Below are 16,579 nucleotides of genomic sequence, written 5' to 3' on the forward strand. Positions count from 1 at the left end.
TGTAGATGACAAGTTCTGCTGGTCTTTCCCTAAGCAATTTAGATAAAGTCTGGCCAATCAGGTTTGGCTTTAGGCTACAAGCAAGTGTTAAAATCTGTCTCTGGCTATGAAGATGCTTTGGTCTGTCTAAAGACATCTCAGTTGTTTATATGAGTCATTGTATTTGTTTAGAAGTGTATTTTTTTCATTAACCAATATCCTTGTAAATATCTGAGAAGTGGAAGGAAAAAAGACCAGAGCTTGGAATGTTAGAAATTAAATGTCTAATTGATTTTGTTATTTGTAGGTGAGTTTCAGAAATGAACCTGCTTGTTTTAACATTAGTATGAGACATTTTTAAATCAGTGATTCCCAAACTTTGGTCCTTCAGTGTTTTGGACTTCAGTTCCCAGAAACTCCAGCAAGCTTGGCCAACAATCAAGAATTCTGAGAGCTGAAGTCCGCAACATCTGGAGGACTATAGTTTGGGAACTACTGTTTCAAATCATTATGCAGATCATTATGTTAGTCATTGCTTTTTAAAGAAGCCATAGAATTTGAAAGAGTGGCACAGGACTCATTGACAGTATAGCCCACAATGATATGTTTTGTTGTTGGATCCTTTTAAAATGCTATTATTATGACATAAGCCTGCTCCTTTCCCCTGTTTTTACCCTCTTCAACCCCACATCAATGTAATTAGCAAAGAGTTTATGAAAGGAAAAAAATCTGAGTCTCTCTTGCAGGATGCCTGGCTGCAGCACAAGCTCCTTGGTATCTTGGCTTCTTTTGGCTTTTCTCTTCCCACACCTTGTTTTCCCTGGGGCTTCTTTCTTCTTGTCTCTGTTTCTCTTTAATGTTTCTGACTTGGACCTTTATTTCTATTGTCATCCCAGATTCAATGGTCAGAATGTCATTGTCTGGCTCCCAACCTCTATTTTCCATCCTGTGTCCTATCCTATGTAAGTTCTCCATGCTCCCTCGTCTCTTTCAATCCTTTTTTGTGTTTCTGCTCCTTCATCATCCACCCCAGTGGTCTTACCATGTGCTCAGTGCATTCCTCTCTCTCTCATTCCTGCTCTTTTGCACTTGTTTCCTTCTGCAGTAGCAACACAAGAGACAGTTATTGAGATACATGAGATTAACCTTCCTTATTAACATTCTGCCTGTTTTGCCAACATTTTCAACCCCCATGGTGTTAAGATCAGGGCGAATGTCTTTGGGCAGTTATTAGCCAAAAATTAAATAAATTAGTTTACATACTTTAAACCTAATATGAATTCTGAAAAAAGATATATAAACACTTCAGACATTGTAATGAGTACACAGGCTGGTTCTCTATTTTGTTTTTCCATTAAAACTGTATTGTGTGAAGCAGCCTTCAAAATCAGAGGGGCTCATTTGCAGACATATGTAGCAAATACTCTTCAGAACAAGATGCTCTCCTTGTTTAAACTACTTTGTTCTCCATGTTCTCAATCTGTGGTGGCCAAAATGTAAGGGTTTCTTTTAAGTGTAGTTTGTTGCTGTGCTTACATTCTAAAGATTAGAACCCCTGTCACTCAGCTGTTTGCCTATTTAGTTGAGCAACACAGGCATGAAAGTTGGCAGGGAAGGGATTTTTTTGAATTCTCCCCACAGAAACAGTCCCTGAATTATTCTTGAACTGGGAATAGTTCCAGACCTCCTCAAGAGTTCTGCCAGTGCTGAACACTGACACACATTACTACCTTAGCATAAGTTTTATTGATGATAAATTGATGATAAATTATGCTGCAGATGGAACATAGCAGAGAACCATTCCAGTCCTTTTGCTGATTCCAACGCTTTTCACATCTAATGTAAAACCGCCCCCGCCCCCAAACAAATCAGGCTTATCCCTTCATTCAGCAATCAAATCAAGTGATTTGCACTTCCTCGTCTTCCTCATCCCTCTTCTTCTCTCTGCCCTCCTCCTTCCACCTGCATCTGCCTCTGCTGTTCCTCTTCCTTCCTTCTTCTCTTTCTCCTCTTAATTGCTCTGCTGCCACTGCTCTTCCTCTTCCTTTTCATCCTCTTCCCCAGCTCCTTCTCCTCCTCTTCCACCCGCCTCCACAGCCGCTTTCCTCTTCTTCCTTCCTCTTTCTCCAATTCTTTCCCCTGCCTCTGCTGCTCTTCCCTTTCTTTCTTTCTTTCTTTCTTTCTTTCTTTCTTTCTTCTCCTCCTCTTCCCTGCTGCCTCCTTCTTTCTCATCCTCCTATTACCCCTCCATCACTGCCACTGCCCCCTTCCTCCTCCTCCTCCTCCTCTCCTCCCCTGCTGCCGCCGCCTCAGCACATCATCTTCCTCCTCCCTCTTCTTTTTTTCCTCCTCCCCCCACCTCTGCCTCTGTTTTTCCTCTTCGTTCCCCCTTCTCTTTCTCCCCCCACTCGCTCTGCCACCGCTGCTCTTCCTCCTTTTCCTCTTCCTTCTCCATCCTCTTCCCCGGCTCAACCTCCTCCTCTTCCTTCCCTCCTCCGCTTTCCCTCTTCTTCCTTCTTCCTCCCTTACTTCCTTCTCTTTCCCCTACTTCTGCTGCTCTTCCCCTTCTTTCTTCCTCCTCCTTCTCTTCTCTGCTGCCTCCTCCTTTCTGCTCCTTCATATTTTTCTGATGAACTCTTTGTTGAAATGCCTTGTTGGCTTTCAATATCGTGCGTGTATATATGGTTGGCTATGTAAATGGGATATGGAGAATGGTGTTACAATAGACAAGACCACAGGGTGGCTCAACCTGCTTTGGTCCTGCCATTCACCAAATCTATCCCTTAGCTTCATTTCCTGAGAGACTACAACCTTTGGGGCAGATTTCTTCACCTGGTCTGTTAGCAGCATGCCCTCTTATTAATAAACTAAAGATTACCTGGCTAGAAATTGAGTTGGCTGAACAAGTCCCAAAGTGAAGCAAATACATCTTGAACTATTCAAAGGTGCTGCTGGCATGCTATTTTAAAGTAGGAGTGGGTAACTGTGGGAGGGAAGGGACTACTTTAGCACTCAAAGGTTTTTTCGTCAGGTTTTTAGGGCCCCTGGGCCATTTTAGAGAAGTCACTTCCTGTTTTCTTCCTTTTAAAAATGGTTTCTCATGGGCCTGAAATGGCCTGGGGTGGGGAAAACATGACAAAAATTCCTCCACACCTCCTAGAAGGCATTTGGGATGATTTTAGGGCAAAAATGTTTTGAATATTTTCTGTGATCCTGGGGTCTCTGGGGGTCACAAACACAGCCCTATATGCTGCAAAGTGGGGTCCTGTAGACTAAAAATTCCCCTATTTTAAAGTAACATTTAAGGCATGCTTCATAATTTTACAAAGGAATGCAAACAACCTGAAGCAGTAGTTGGACTGAGATGTAGACTTTTTTTTTAAGCATGAGAACAGATTAGTGGGAGAATATTTGTTAAAATAATAGATGATTTTTTGGGAGTCAAGCTGAGTGGAATGGTCATACACTTTTATTTTTATTATATGTCAGATATTGCTTGTTAATTCTTGTTGTCAGTTCTCGTCGGAAACATTTGCCTTTAAGATGACCAGTTTTTTTTAAATGTATGTAGCTTATATATGCTTGGTGTTAATCAATTAAGTCCTCCAGTGTTCTAAAGCCCACCAAAGAGCTCCAAAGGTTAGTTGTGAAGCTATCCTCTGGAAAAACTTCAAGGGGAGGTGAATGAGGAATGTTCCATTTGGTAGTTGGCTTCTCCTTGTGAAATGTTGGATTTTTCCCATTTAGCGGGTGTGCACTCTTAAATGAATGCCTTTCACTTTTGATCACAACCATTTTTTTTAACTTTCTGCTTGCAGCTGGCTTTAGGAGGCCTGTGGTGATTTTTGGTCCCATAGCAGACATAGCAATGGAGAAGTTGTGCAATGAGCTACCTGACTTTTATCAAGCTGCCAGTAAGTCATTTGGTGCTTCTTGCTTAGGTTTGATTAATTTATTTTATTTCAGCTTATTTTATTGCTTGCCTTTTTAAGATGGAGCCCTCACAATGTGACAATGCAAAAAACAGAAGCAACAGAATATTAGGTAGAATATGTAATCATAAAGTACCTAGCTAAACGGACACATGTCAACAACTGATTTAGTTCACAGAAGTTCACTTAAGGAAATAATCTGATAAAAAGGTACCTTTTAAGTGCTTAGTACTGAAGAGGCCAAGGAAATGTTAAGTGGAAGGTAGTTGTACAACTGTGGGTCTGCCACTCAAATGGAACTCCCTTTTGGGCTTCCCTGCATAGTTTTATCAGTGAGCAAACAAGCTGGGCTTTTTACCTTACATATACTCTAAGATCTGTAAGAAACATGTGCAGGTAGTGCTATTAAGGTAAGCAAAACCTAAAATATTTATGATAGGTATAGGCAAAATGTAGTCCTCCAGTTGTTGGACTACAGCTCTCATGAGCACTAGGTGCAGTCCTATAATATATGAAGATCCACATACGTATTTAGGATCTTTCAGGTAAATAACAGCACTTTGGGTCTGGAAGCTCACTGACCATTGTAAACTGACAAAGAAGTGCTGCCAAGGAGTAAGACATTCTTGTTAGATTAGCCTCTAAGCCAGTGGTTCCCAACCTTCCTAATGCCGTGACCCTTTAATACAGTTCCTCATGTTGTGGTGACCCAAACCCATGAAATTATTTTCATTGCTACTTCATAACTGTAATTAAATAGGTGTTTTCCAATGGTCTTAGGCGACCCCCATGAAAGGGTCATTCGACCCCCAAAGGGGTCCCGACCAACAGGTTGGGAACCACTGCTCTAAGCAGTTGTACTTGGACTACGTGAAGTCTCTCTCAATGTTATTTAGTTTTAAAAAAACTATTGGACAAATTATGACATATACCAATTACTCTTCCAGAAACAGAACCTAAAGATGCTGGTTCAGAGAAGTCCACTGGTGTGGTGCGTTTAAATACTGTGAGGCAAATTATTGAACAGGTACATATTTTCTACTGTTCCTTTTGCTTTTGGATAAAATTAAGGCAATCTGGAGAAAGTGATAATGGTGGTTTGTGTATTTAATTCTTCATAAGCATAACCTCTGTATTTTCTCTTGTTTTAAACTACAACAGGACAAACATGCTTTATTGGATGTGACACCCAAAGCTGTGGATTTGTTAAACTACACACAGTGGTTTCCAATTGTAGTGTTCTTCAACCCAGACAGCAGACAGGGTGTGAAAATCATGCGGCAAAGGCTACTTCCCACATCCAACAAGAGCTCACGGAAGCTTTATGACCAAGCAAATAAATTGAAAAAGACTTGTCCACATCTTTTTACGGGTATGTGAAAATATGTCTCTTTTTTTGTTTTCTATGGAAACATGTATAAGTGTAGAGTGAATTTTATATGACTCCTTGAGAAAATTCTCATCACTTTCCTGAGCAAAGATGAGTACAGTCAAATGTTTCTTCCTTCTAAATCATACTGAAATAAATTTTGGGTTGAGTAGGAATTATGCTTTGAATCTATTGTGTGAATCATGCATTTGAAATTTCCTGGTCACCTACTCCCCTGCAAGCCCTTTCATTCCTTCTTTGTTTGTATGCAGGAAGCTTTAGTTTAATGTTGAAAGTAGGTATTGCCTGCCACAAATAATTTTAAAAGGCAGTGAAATAATTGATGGGAACAGTTACTCCTTGTTGCTAGCAGATAGCAGAGTATACAGCCAAGTTTTTTCAGAAGGTTGGTCACAGTACCTAATGAATGAACCAAGTGCAGACAATGTGAAGGCAGCCTAGAGTTTGCACTGCTTTTTCGACTATAGTTCCCAGGATTCACCGGCCAGCTGGCTGAGTCTGAGAGTTGTGGTCAGAAAAAAGGTGCCCCCCCCCCCAAATTTGAGTACAGATCATAAAATGTTGCACCCTAGCCTGTAGTATTAAAATAGTAGTGAATTCATAGGTATGAATTTATAGGACCTAAGCAGGATAGGGAGTCTTGGAGATGTGTCATCTGCTGGGCTGACATGAGATAGGATCAACACGAAGATGGTTAACAACAAAAGAATTTATTTATCTATCTATCTATTATTTTTTTATATCCTACCTTTCTCCTCAAGGAATTTGAGGCTGATAACAAATTTAAAACAGTACAAATTAAAAACACTTCAAAAGCATTTTAAAAAACATCATTTTTTAAAAAAATGTATTTAAAAACCATTTTAAAAATTAAAAAGTTAACATTACACATTAAAACTATTAAAATGTATCAAAAACTATGTACGACCCTTGGCATCTGAATTACATAGCATTTAATAGCCCAACCCTCATTAGTTAGAAAAATTCTGATGGCACAAAAATGTTTTCCTGTCAGAGAAAGCAGAGTAGGGATGGGTCCATCCTAGCCTTTCTAGGTAGGGAACAGACACTGAGAGGGCCCTTTCCCTTGTTCCTACCAAATGAGCCTCAAAAGGTGATGGGACAGAGATTATTCTCTCTGGATTATTTTAACATTCTGATGGGTTTATGAAGGGAGATGAGATCTTTCAAATAACCTGGACCCAAGCCTGAGGAAAAATTGGCCTGTCATCTGTTTATGGGGATGATGTTTTAGGTGAAATCATTAACAAGGTACAGAAACTTTATTGCCAAAAGCACACATAAAAAATACTTCCACAATATATCACTGAAAATTACTAATTTCTTAATTCTTTACACTGATTGAGTGTGCCCTATTATGTTATACTTGTAAATGCTAACTTTAAGTGTCTTAACCAAAGATGGCTGGGTTATGGTACTCAGGTACCTTAACACTAGGGCAAACGTGTCCTTATTCTGTTGAAATAATTAGAAGGGATGCATTGAAACTTAATGATAGTCATGTTACAACCACATCAAATAATTAATTCTTTTAATCTCTGCAGCTACAATTGATCTAAATTCAGCCAACGATAGCTGGTATGGGAGCCTCAAAGAAACTATTCAGCAACAGCAGAGTGAAGCAGTATGGGTTTCAGAAGGAAAGGTATGTGGTCACACACATATGGACCACAGTATGGACAGAAACTTTTCTATGGAAGGAGATTGTCATTGTGCACAAAGGGATTTTCCATTATATGTGCAGAAAATCTTTCTACTAAGCCAATGTAGAAATCCTTCAGTTTTATTCAACATTTGTTATAGATCATTGGTTACATACCCAAAAAACAAAACAAAATATTGGGTGGAAAATTGTGATTGGGAATCAAAACAGAACAAAAATATATCACAGTGTATTTTTTTACTCTCCCTAATTATTTTTATGACACTTGCATTCCTACATATTGAAGCTTCTTTTTCTTATGATATTATCTAATGTGAATGTGGATGTGACAAGGAAAGTATAACTTCTCAAAATCCCCTTTTCAGCTGGAAGGAATGGATGATGACATTGAGGATCGTATGTCATACTTAACAGCAATGGGTGCTGACTATCTGAGCTGTGACAGCCGATTGATCAGTGACATGGAGGATACTGATGGAGAAGGTGGGACATACACAGACAATGAGTTAGATGAGCCATCCTATGAGCCCAGAGTGTCTTCTATTAGTCGGTCTTCTGAACCTGTGCAACATGAAGAGGTGAGAAGTTCAGAATGAAGCAAGTTGTTTGTTTCTCTCAAAATAGTCACTATGGTACTACTTGAACATAACCATAATCAAAAGCAACAAAAAGCACAAAACCAATATTACCATTGTTTTCAATAATAATAAGATAGCATACAGTAAGAGAAGAAAAGAAAGTCAGCAATACCATTTTATGGCAGGTTCGCCTAAGAATCCTGACATCTGGGAGGTGTGGCTTGGAAAATCACTTGCCTTGTCACACAGAAGACTTTCAGGCATTTCCTCCCAAAGCTTTAGCTATGATGATTCCTTGCCTCCCCTATAGACGTTCAAAGAATGGGCAGCATGAAAGCAGCCTGTCACCACTGCCACTGGATGTTGCCTCTTTTCCTTGCTGTTGGATACTTGGCTACTGCCTCTGCTCTTTCCTTTGCATTCAGTCTAAGTTTGCTTGTGGAGCATAGAATGTGAGCCAATGACAGTAAAACTGATGCTTTAGGAAAAATTAGTACCATTTCAAGGCATTGGTATAATTTGTTTACATTAGTGAGCAGGACACGATTTTGTATCATCCACAAAAGGGAAAACTTTCCTACTTCATATTAACTGCAGATAAAATGAGAGACATTCCAGTTCAGGCTGTGCAGCATCAGTGCAGAGAGGCAGCTCGCCCTACTCTGAGGCACTGTTGTAGAACAATTTAATACGGATTATTTAAAATTGCTTCAGTCTAAAATGGTGACAAGTGAGCTTCAAACATGCATACTATTGCCTTAAAATAACCCAGACTTATGCAGTTGGTTTTATACAGAGCCCTGTGTGAGCAGACTGCTGTAACAAACATTGCAAAAACTATGTGATGAACAAGGGTGAAGAGTGAAAGAGAATTTGCAGAACAGTACAATTGGCAAAACTTTTGAATTAAACTGAGTAGGAGAACAGGTCCATAAACTTTTTTGGTGGTGGTGATAAGGCATTGCAAAGCTGTAACATGAGTCGAGAATTATGTGAATGTATGTATAATTGTTTATTACTTGTCCTTAGAGTCTAAGGAGACCCAGCCCTGAACCAAGAAATCAAATGAGAAGAGCTGGTAGCAGGGAAGTTCTGAGAGATCCCAGTCCACCTCCAGCATTCAAGCCTGAACCTCCCAAGGTAATGATAGAGCAAAGGGACTACTGTTAATTGTTGGAACTGATACTGTTTCATCAGTTTTCTAAGAGCATGTTACACATCCATTGTCTTTCAGTTTTCTCTGCTCCATTTCCCATCTTCAGTTTTTCATTCTGAGCCTAAGGAGATGTTTAGCTGTGTCTTATCCATCTGTGCCTCCTTAGTTAAAACACCAATGTAGGACAGGATTTACAAACCATATTAATCAATTTGCTGTTGATGAACATTTCCAGACTGAATCTTCTGTTTTTATATAAATGTTAACATATTTTTCTTTTTATATTAAAGGGTAAACAGCCAAGCAAAGAAGATCCATATGATGTCCCTAAGACTTATGAACCCAGAACAAACAGCCCTAGTGGTCTTAGCACAGAAGTATCTGGAATATCAGCTAAAGCAGCTCCTCCACCTATAGCCATCAAACCTACTTTTGGACGTCCTATATTAAAATCCTCTCAGCCATCAGAATTAGAGGAGAAAACAGAGGAGGGTGTAGACGAAGAGGAGAACACACCGAAATCTGTCCTGGGAAAAGTTAAAATATTTGAGAAAATGGACCATAAGGCAAGACTCCAGAGAATGCAAGAATTGCAAGAAGCACAAAATGCCAGGGTATAGAAGAAAAAAAAAACCATATTGTGTAGCTAGGTTTTTTTTTCAATTTAAAAATATTGAGAACTTTATATTACCTTTGAATTATCAATGCATTTAAAATTTAGTTTAAAAATCTTGTGAGCAGAGTTTTGTTAAAGTAAATGGGAAAAGACATGGGGTTTGAGGGGGATAATTTCCCTTTTTCTGCCCTGAAAATGTAGAATGCCCTCCTAAAACATGTGGGAGTAGTGTTGGAACTGCAGAAGAAAAGAGAAATCAACAAAAGCAGCCTCCACTTCATCATCCTTAGTGGAAAAGCTATTCTGTATCCAAGCCATACATCTTCAGGGACACACAAAGAAATATCCCATAGTTTTAATCTTTCTCCATTGAAATATTTATTTGTTTTATTGTTAGCAGTAGTGCATTAATGGTTTTGTACTTTGCTGCTCTGCATGTTTTTGAATACTGTGACTCTCTGTAATGTGCAGAAATAGTTATTTGTTAGCATCTCACTATGGGAAATATCATTGGCGTCAGCCACCCATTTGTAATTTGAGAGGGTCTTGAGAAAGGATCTAATGTTCACATATTTTCTTTTTATAGGTAGAAATAGCTCAAAGACACCCAGACATTTATGCTGTCCCAATCAAAACACAGAAACCAGAGCAGAATTGGTCCCAAACTGTCAGGTAAAATAAATTCATTTGTGCATGCTCTTGTTAATGTAGAAGGGGCAGTTGGCCATGAACAAAGACACAAAGTTAAGTCACCACTGAATTAATCTACTACAAAATTTGCCTTTAAAAAGAGATATATATGGTCCAAAAGTAATTTGATAGAATGTATTTTCCAAGAGTTTAAAAGCTGGTAGAGCTCTACTGAAAATATTTGCTTTAACTACTGCGTAAATTAATATTTCTCATTTCTAGTATTCCTCCTTTCTCATATCGTATTGATGCATGATGCTCTTCCTCAAATATCTGGTTTTCAGTCCTATCTGTAGTTAGCACAAACTCCATGCCCTTATTTTAATGCTTTAGTGCATCCTGTTTCCCATCTCTTGTTGCTGCTAATATTCCTGCCTATAATCTCCAGTTCCTCTGTTTTCAGTCAACCAAAGGCTTCCTGTTTTCTTAGGCTGCTCCACCATTTTCTTTTGCTTCTCTCCCTATGCCATAAAAGGAAATGGAAAACTGACTTATGTGCACAATGCCCTTCTCTCTGTGTCTTCTTCAAATTCCTCATCAAACCCCACATTTTCAGTGTCGCTTTGAGCTTTTCCTCTTGCCCAGTTGAAACCAGCTCTCAGTAGGCAATGGAGTTTGTCCATATTTTTCTCCAGTAGTCTCATCTCAGTCATTTTTCTGTTACCTGTGTAACACTTTAAGATGCCCTGTATGCTAAGTGAAAAAAATAAGAAAAATAAGCGGGCCATTCATTGTTAACTTGTTTCTTTATATGTATTAGTATTGTCATTATTATGCTACTGTAATGTTTTAAAATTAATTTAAAGTACTTTATAGATAAAGAGACTGCATTCAAAATCCCGATCATTTGTGTTGGGGGGAGGGGAATAACATACTCATCAGACTCTTAACTGAGAGTCTATCCATGCTGCATGGTCATAGCATAGCACTTTTAAATGCCATGTCTTCATCTTGTAGAATCCTTTGATTTGTAGTTTGCTGAGGTCTTTAGAAGGCTCTAATACAATTCCAGTCCACTCCCCTGAACTAAAGCAGTAAATTTTAAGTAACATACCAACTACAATTCCTGGAGTTCCATAAAATTTAGAATGGCACCATTACAGTGCTGTAACTATGGATGCAAACTAATTTTTATGAAGAGAATACTCTGATAATGTGAAAATAGAAGGAGGCAAAAGGAAAACCACACTGCAGTTCAGACCATGCTGACTGGAAGTGGTAGTCTAAAAAAGTAACTAATAGCCCAAGTTAGGACTGGCACAGCTGTTGGGTAGGATTAAGTGGCAGATTTTGGAACACAGTGAAATGGTTGTGATTCAGCCATAGCTTAGTATTAGGTATAGCATAATGACATTAATAAAAGCAAAAAAGAACAGTTATTATTAACACAGTGTTATATTTAAAATAAATATCAATAGATACTACTGCATTTTTTGCCTTTTCAGGCTAGTGAGAAGAAACTTTTCTTCTCAGGTACCAAAAGATCAATATGGCATGAGCATGCATACGCTGAACATATTTTGATACTGCCAGAAACATGGCTGTTTGAGAGAAGCTCAGCTGTAAAGAAGAGCTTCTTGGCAGTGTTCATTCCAAGGTGGTGTTAAACTTTGAGGAACCTTGGAAGTTGGGATAAGACATACTTGGTGATAAATCTGCTCGGAATGCTCTCCCTCTGAGTACTACTTGTTCCAAAATTCACTGAGTTTGTTTTGATGTTAGTTCCAGAGCTCCGGAAGCTGAACCGCAGAAACCACCTGCTAGATCTTACCTAGATAAACAAGGGAGTTATGGCAGTGATGCAGAAGAGGAAGACTATCGACGGCAGCTAGCTGATAAATCTAAACGTGGATACTATGGACCACCATCTAGATACAGGGATACAGAATTATAGATTTACTGTCAGCCAGAGCTATTGCTCTGAGGCATACTTGCACAACCAAAACAGAATTCTCATTGCTTTTAAAAAGTATACATATATTTTTGGGTTACTGATGAATTCAAAATGTATCTTCATACTGGAATGACAGGACTTAACTTCATATAAGTACTGAATCACTGTTGCCTATTTTACAAAAGGACCAAAAATCTATTTTAAAATTTTGCATTAATTTCTGGCATTTACATATTTTAAACTATTTCTATTCCTCACTAAAACTGCCTTTTAAAATCGTTTTAACTATTGTGATATGTCAGAACATGAAAAAACACAGCTCTTTAGTGCAAGAAAAAGATAAGTGCCTTTCTAATGAAAAGTGTCTTCAGTTGTTCTCTGACACTGATACTTGTGCAAAGCCATAATGTTTCTATTGCCTAACTTTTGTATGTTTCATGCCTACCATTTCCCCCTTGGATGTTATTTTTCTACTTAAAATAGATCTGTATACAATTTTTCATAAACAGTGGTTGTACATATGACAAGGTTGTTTTTAAGTTGGCTGCCACAAGGTCTGGGAGCTGTAAGACTGAAAAAATTATGTAGAAAATAAGGGAGATTATTTGTGTCTTAAACCTTTATATGAGTCATAAAATAATAAAGGGATATATTCTCCATCTGACTGCTGTCTTGTTTCATTTTGGAACTAAGGAGTTCTTTTTTTCTGTTGGGTTTTGGAGATTGAATGGAATGAAATAGCTAATATTATTATTTTAAATTCTACTTTTGGCCTATTTTTAATTCTGCTTTTCAACTGTAATACTCAAATCTTGTAGTTTCATGATCCTTTCACAAGCAGTTGAAATACAAGAGATCAGGATGGTGTGGTACACATTTCTGTGGTATGCCAATGATTGAATATGTGTACCACCATGTCCCCAGTTGGACCAAATATAAACTCTTTCAGTTCTAAATCATTTTGAGGGCCAGAGCCTACTGCAGCTGACCCACAATTGAGCATTGGCTATTGGTGGGGGTTCTTTATCTTTTAAAGATCTTCAGCCTGTAGTCATCTGCAAACATGTTTGAGGTTTTTTATATACTGATGTAAATGTATCAAATTGTTACTGTATGTTGTCCATCATACAGATTATTCATAGCATAACAACAATAGTTCACCCACTTTTTTGTATTATTCTTTTTGATCCTTCTGCACTCTTAATGTCCTTCTTGAAATCTGCAGGCTTTCAATTCTGCTTTTATATAAATATTACCCTTACTGTTCTTTACAAAGGCTTTTCTTCCAGTGTTGACTTTTTCATAGTTGCCTTGAGAGATCCGGCATAAAAAATGGCCTGTACTTAGCATTTCCAGACCTAAACAGTTCTGAACTTGAAGACTACTGAAGATTTAGATAGTAATACATCAAAATCCTATTTGAACCATAACTGAACTGCGGAAACAATATCTCATGTCTCACTACATTTGGCCCTTCATATCCATGGATTCAACCATCCACAGCTTGAAGATACTGGGGGAGGGGAATTGAGCCTGATTTTGCTGTTTTATATAAGGTACATCATTTTACTAACCCATTGTATGTAATAGGTCTTGAGTATCCACAGATTTTGGCATCCATGGCAGATCCTGGAACTAAAATCCAGCCAATAACAAGGACTCACTGTACATCTTTGAAGTTCTACAGCAGGGGTAGGCAACCGTTTTGAGCCGGGGGCCGGGTTGCTGTCCCTCAGACAACTGGGGGGGCCGAAGCAAATAAATAAATAAATAAATAAATATTTAAAAAAAAATTAAATAAATAAATAAACCGGGACAAATGTAGGACAACATTTTCAAATGGTGGACACTTTTTTTAAAAAAGTGGAGGACACACAAAAAAATTTGCTGATTTTTAAAAAAATGTTAATATAAATGCATGTTTCTGAGGCATCTATAGACAATTGCCCCCCTTGCCCCTGCGCACGAGAGACCAAAGGCCCGGGCAGCAATCGGCGGCAGGACTGGGCTGGGGCCGGTCCTAAGGCCTCGCTGGGCCGCAGGTTGCCTACCCCTGTTCTACAGTCACAGTTGTTATAAGTGAAACCATCTCATTTTGGCAAGTGGCAGATGGAAGTTGTAGAACTGTTTAACACATGGAGATCTCCCTGACTTCATGGTCTCATTCCATGTCTGTGGCTGCTGCTGCCAGGATCCTAAAACTTCACAGTGTGGTGGTAGAGCCCCACAGGATGTTTAGGGGAGGTTGTATGTACTCATGATGGGCACGGTGGAGATCACTTGCCTCAGGAAGCTGCTTTTTGTAGTACAGTCGCCCCTCCTAACTTGTGGCTCTGATTCGCAACCACATTTATGTGCAAAGGGGCAACCCGGGCCGCGCACACAGGGGTGCACCCTACTGAAGCCTATGAGGCTTTAATACACATGAGCCTCTGTTTTGGGGGGGGTCTGGACCAGATCCCCTGTGCAAACGGAGGCCCAACTGTATAATCTTTCTAGCAATTAAACTGAGTGGTTTAAAGAAGTGGTAGTAGAGGAAAACAAAGATGATTTGCATATTGAATTCCATTTTGTAGTAACATTTTATTTTAAAAGGAAAGGGATGGAAATACTATAGTGTGAAGTTTCCTCATAAACATTCCTATGGAAAATGTGCAATCAAAAGTAAATCACCTTGGGTTCTTTTTCCACTGCTGCTTTATCATTGATGTGTTTAAAAAGATATAACTAGTGTTCTTGATGTCTAGGAAATGGCCAAGAACACTAGCAATGAGAGACAACTCTCCTCCTCTCTCAGCTTTTTTTTTTCTTATGTATTAGAGCAAAACTAAAAGATAGAGTGAAAGACGATTCTGATGTAATTCTTACAGAAAGCATGGTAGCTGTCACTTCAATAAATATACCTAATGCTGATAACAATATGAGTCTACAGATAAAATTTAATATTGTTTCTAAAAAACATTAAACTTTTTCCTCAGATTTCACTGATACAAGTGTGTGAAAGGATATATCTGTTCCTGTCTCTCTGCACAGGGAGTGTTCTGCAGAAGTCTCAACTCAATTTCTGTAGGTTTTCACATACCCAGAAAAGATAATCATTTGGTTCTGTTTTACTCTTTGAAAGCTTTCATTCGCCAACTCCAATTTAATTATATAGTAATTTATGAACAGTCATCATGCATGTGACACCTTTATAAAACCATATAATTATGTAGTAGCAGGAATTCCAATTAGAGACTTTAAAAATTAAAATTTAATGTTAGCTTTTAAGAACCTGGATATAGCAGCAAAGCTCACAAAAACCATGTAATTAAGGGCTGTAACTTTTTTTATAGTGAAGAAAGTAGCTTTTAAAGTGTACACACCACTCATTTATCACTTGATGATGTTTCATATGTAATGGTCCATTTTCAGAGATCACTTGATATGTGATGAACATGTATTTGCTAGTGTTAAGATTTTCATACTTTGGAGGTAAGTAACACAACATTATACTCAAAGCCCAATCTGGTTAAGTGCTTTTAAGGCTACTGGAGTTGACAGGAGCCCATTAACATTGTGCTGGATTGTGATCAATAGGTAGGTGAAAGATATGTGTTCCTGAAGTGAGACTTCTGGAAGATCTACACAAACAATACCATTACATCACTGGCATTAACAAAGCAATTTAACTTCTTGCTTCTGTGGAAAATACAATGGAACTTAGTTTTTTAAAATTATACAGGTTACTTGCCTATCTTATGTTTTCCTAATACAGTATGGAATAGCACCTTTGAGACTAACTGAAAGAAAGAAGAATGTAAAGATATAGCTGTGTTAATCTGTAGAATCAATATGTAGAGAGATCTTTTAGCACCTTTGAGACTCATTGAAAGAAAGAAGTTGGGAGCATGAGCTTTCCTAGACCTCTGGCTACTTCTTGTTCTAAAAGCATCTGAGGAAGTAGACTGAAGTCTACAAAAGCTCATGTTGCCAACTTCTTTCTTTCAGTGACTCTCAAAGGGGCTACAAGATTTCTCTACATACTGAAAGAAGCTTAGTCTCGAAGGGGCTACAAGAGTCCTTCACATACTGATTTTCCATACTAACGGCTAGATCTTTTATTTCCTAATACAGTAATATCATGGTATTCTATTACTATGAAGTATATTTGGAAACTTTTCTAGTTATATGAGCACCAAGGTAGGTATCTTCCATTAACCTGAGAAGACCGAGTGATGTTCTGCTAGCAGCTTGTTTGCATCAGAAGCCACTGACTAGACATGGCTTTTAATGCAGTGCTATCCTCTATTTAAGATTTTTATATATAGTATTTTAATTAATTTTAATAGTCTTTTAATTAATTTTTATATTTTAATGCCTAATATTTTAACTTTATACATTATTCAATTGCTTTTTAAATCTTATGGGAGCACGCAATTCCACTATATATGAGGCATGAGGCTACGCTCTTGGAGCAGTGCTGTTAGTAGGATCTCCCATGTCTGACAGGCTATTACTGAAGAGCCAGACTAAGGCGGGATACAAACCGCCATATAGTACGTATAGAATACGTACAACATGGCGGCGCCCCTTCCACATGGGGGCCGGCATGTTTACGTACTGGACGCATAGCGTCCAGACGTGTCGCGGTGCCTATGACGTCGCGAATGCGCCAGCG

General features: G+C 38.4%; 1 protein-coding gene across 7 annotated transcripts in view; it reads left to right on the forward strand.

The window, feature by feature from the left end:
• The window catches only part of TJP2 (tight junction protein 2), a 103,935-nt gene extending 91,357 nt beyond the window's left edge, over positions 1-12,578 (forward strand). For 6 of the 7 annotated variants that reach the window (XM_089490412.1, XM_089490371.1, XM_089490388.1 and 3 more), the window contains 9 exons: positions 3,798-3,893; positions 4,859-4,938; positions 5,073-5,283; positions 6,867-6,967; positions 7,351-7,563; positions 8,593-8,703; positions 9,010-9,333; positions 9,922-10,007; positions 11,748-12,578. In XM_089490412.1, the coding sequence (XP_089346538.1) occupies positions 3,798-3,893; positions 4,859-4,938; positions 5,073-5,283; positions 6,867-6,967; positions 7,351-7,563; positions 8,593-8,703; positions 9,010-9,333; positions 9,922-10,007; positions 11,748-11,919 (1,394 nt within the window). In that variant the 3' untranslated portion in view covers positions 11,920-12,578. The remainder of the gene's footprint in view (positions 1-3,797; positions 3,894-4,858; positions 4,939-5,072; positions 5,284-6,866; positions 6,968-7,350; positions 7,564-8,592; positions 8,704-9,009; positions 9,334-9,921; positions 10,008-11,747) is intronic. The other variant, XM_089490381.1, reaches the window with a different exon arrangement.
• Positions 12,579-16,579: the final 4,001 nt, after the last annotated feature.

The sequence above is a fragment of the Sceloporus occidentalis genome, unplaced genomic scaffold (assembly GCF_023333645.1).
Source record: "Sceloporus occidentalis isolate IW3139 unplaced genomic scaffold, rSceOcc1.0.p SCAF_1, whole genome shotgun sequence".
NCBI classification, from domain to species: Eukaryota; Metazoa; Chordata; class Lepidosauria; order Squamata; family Phrynosomatidae; genus Sceloporus; species Sceloporus occidentalis.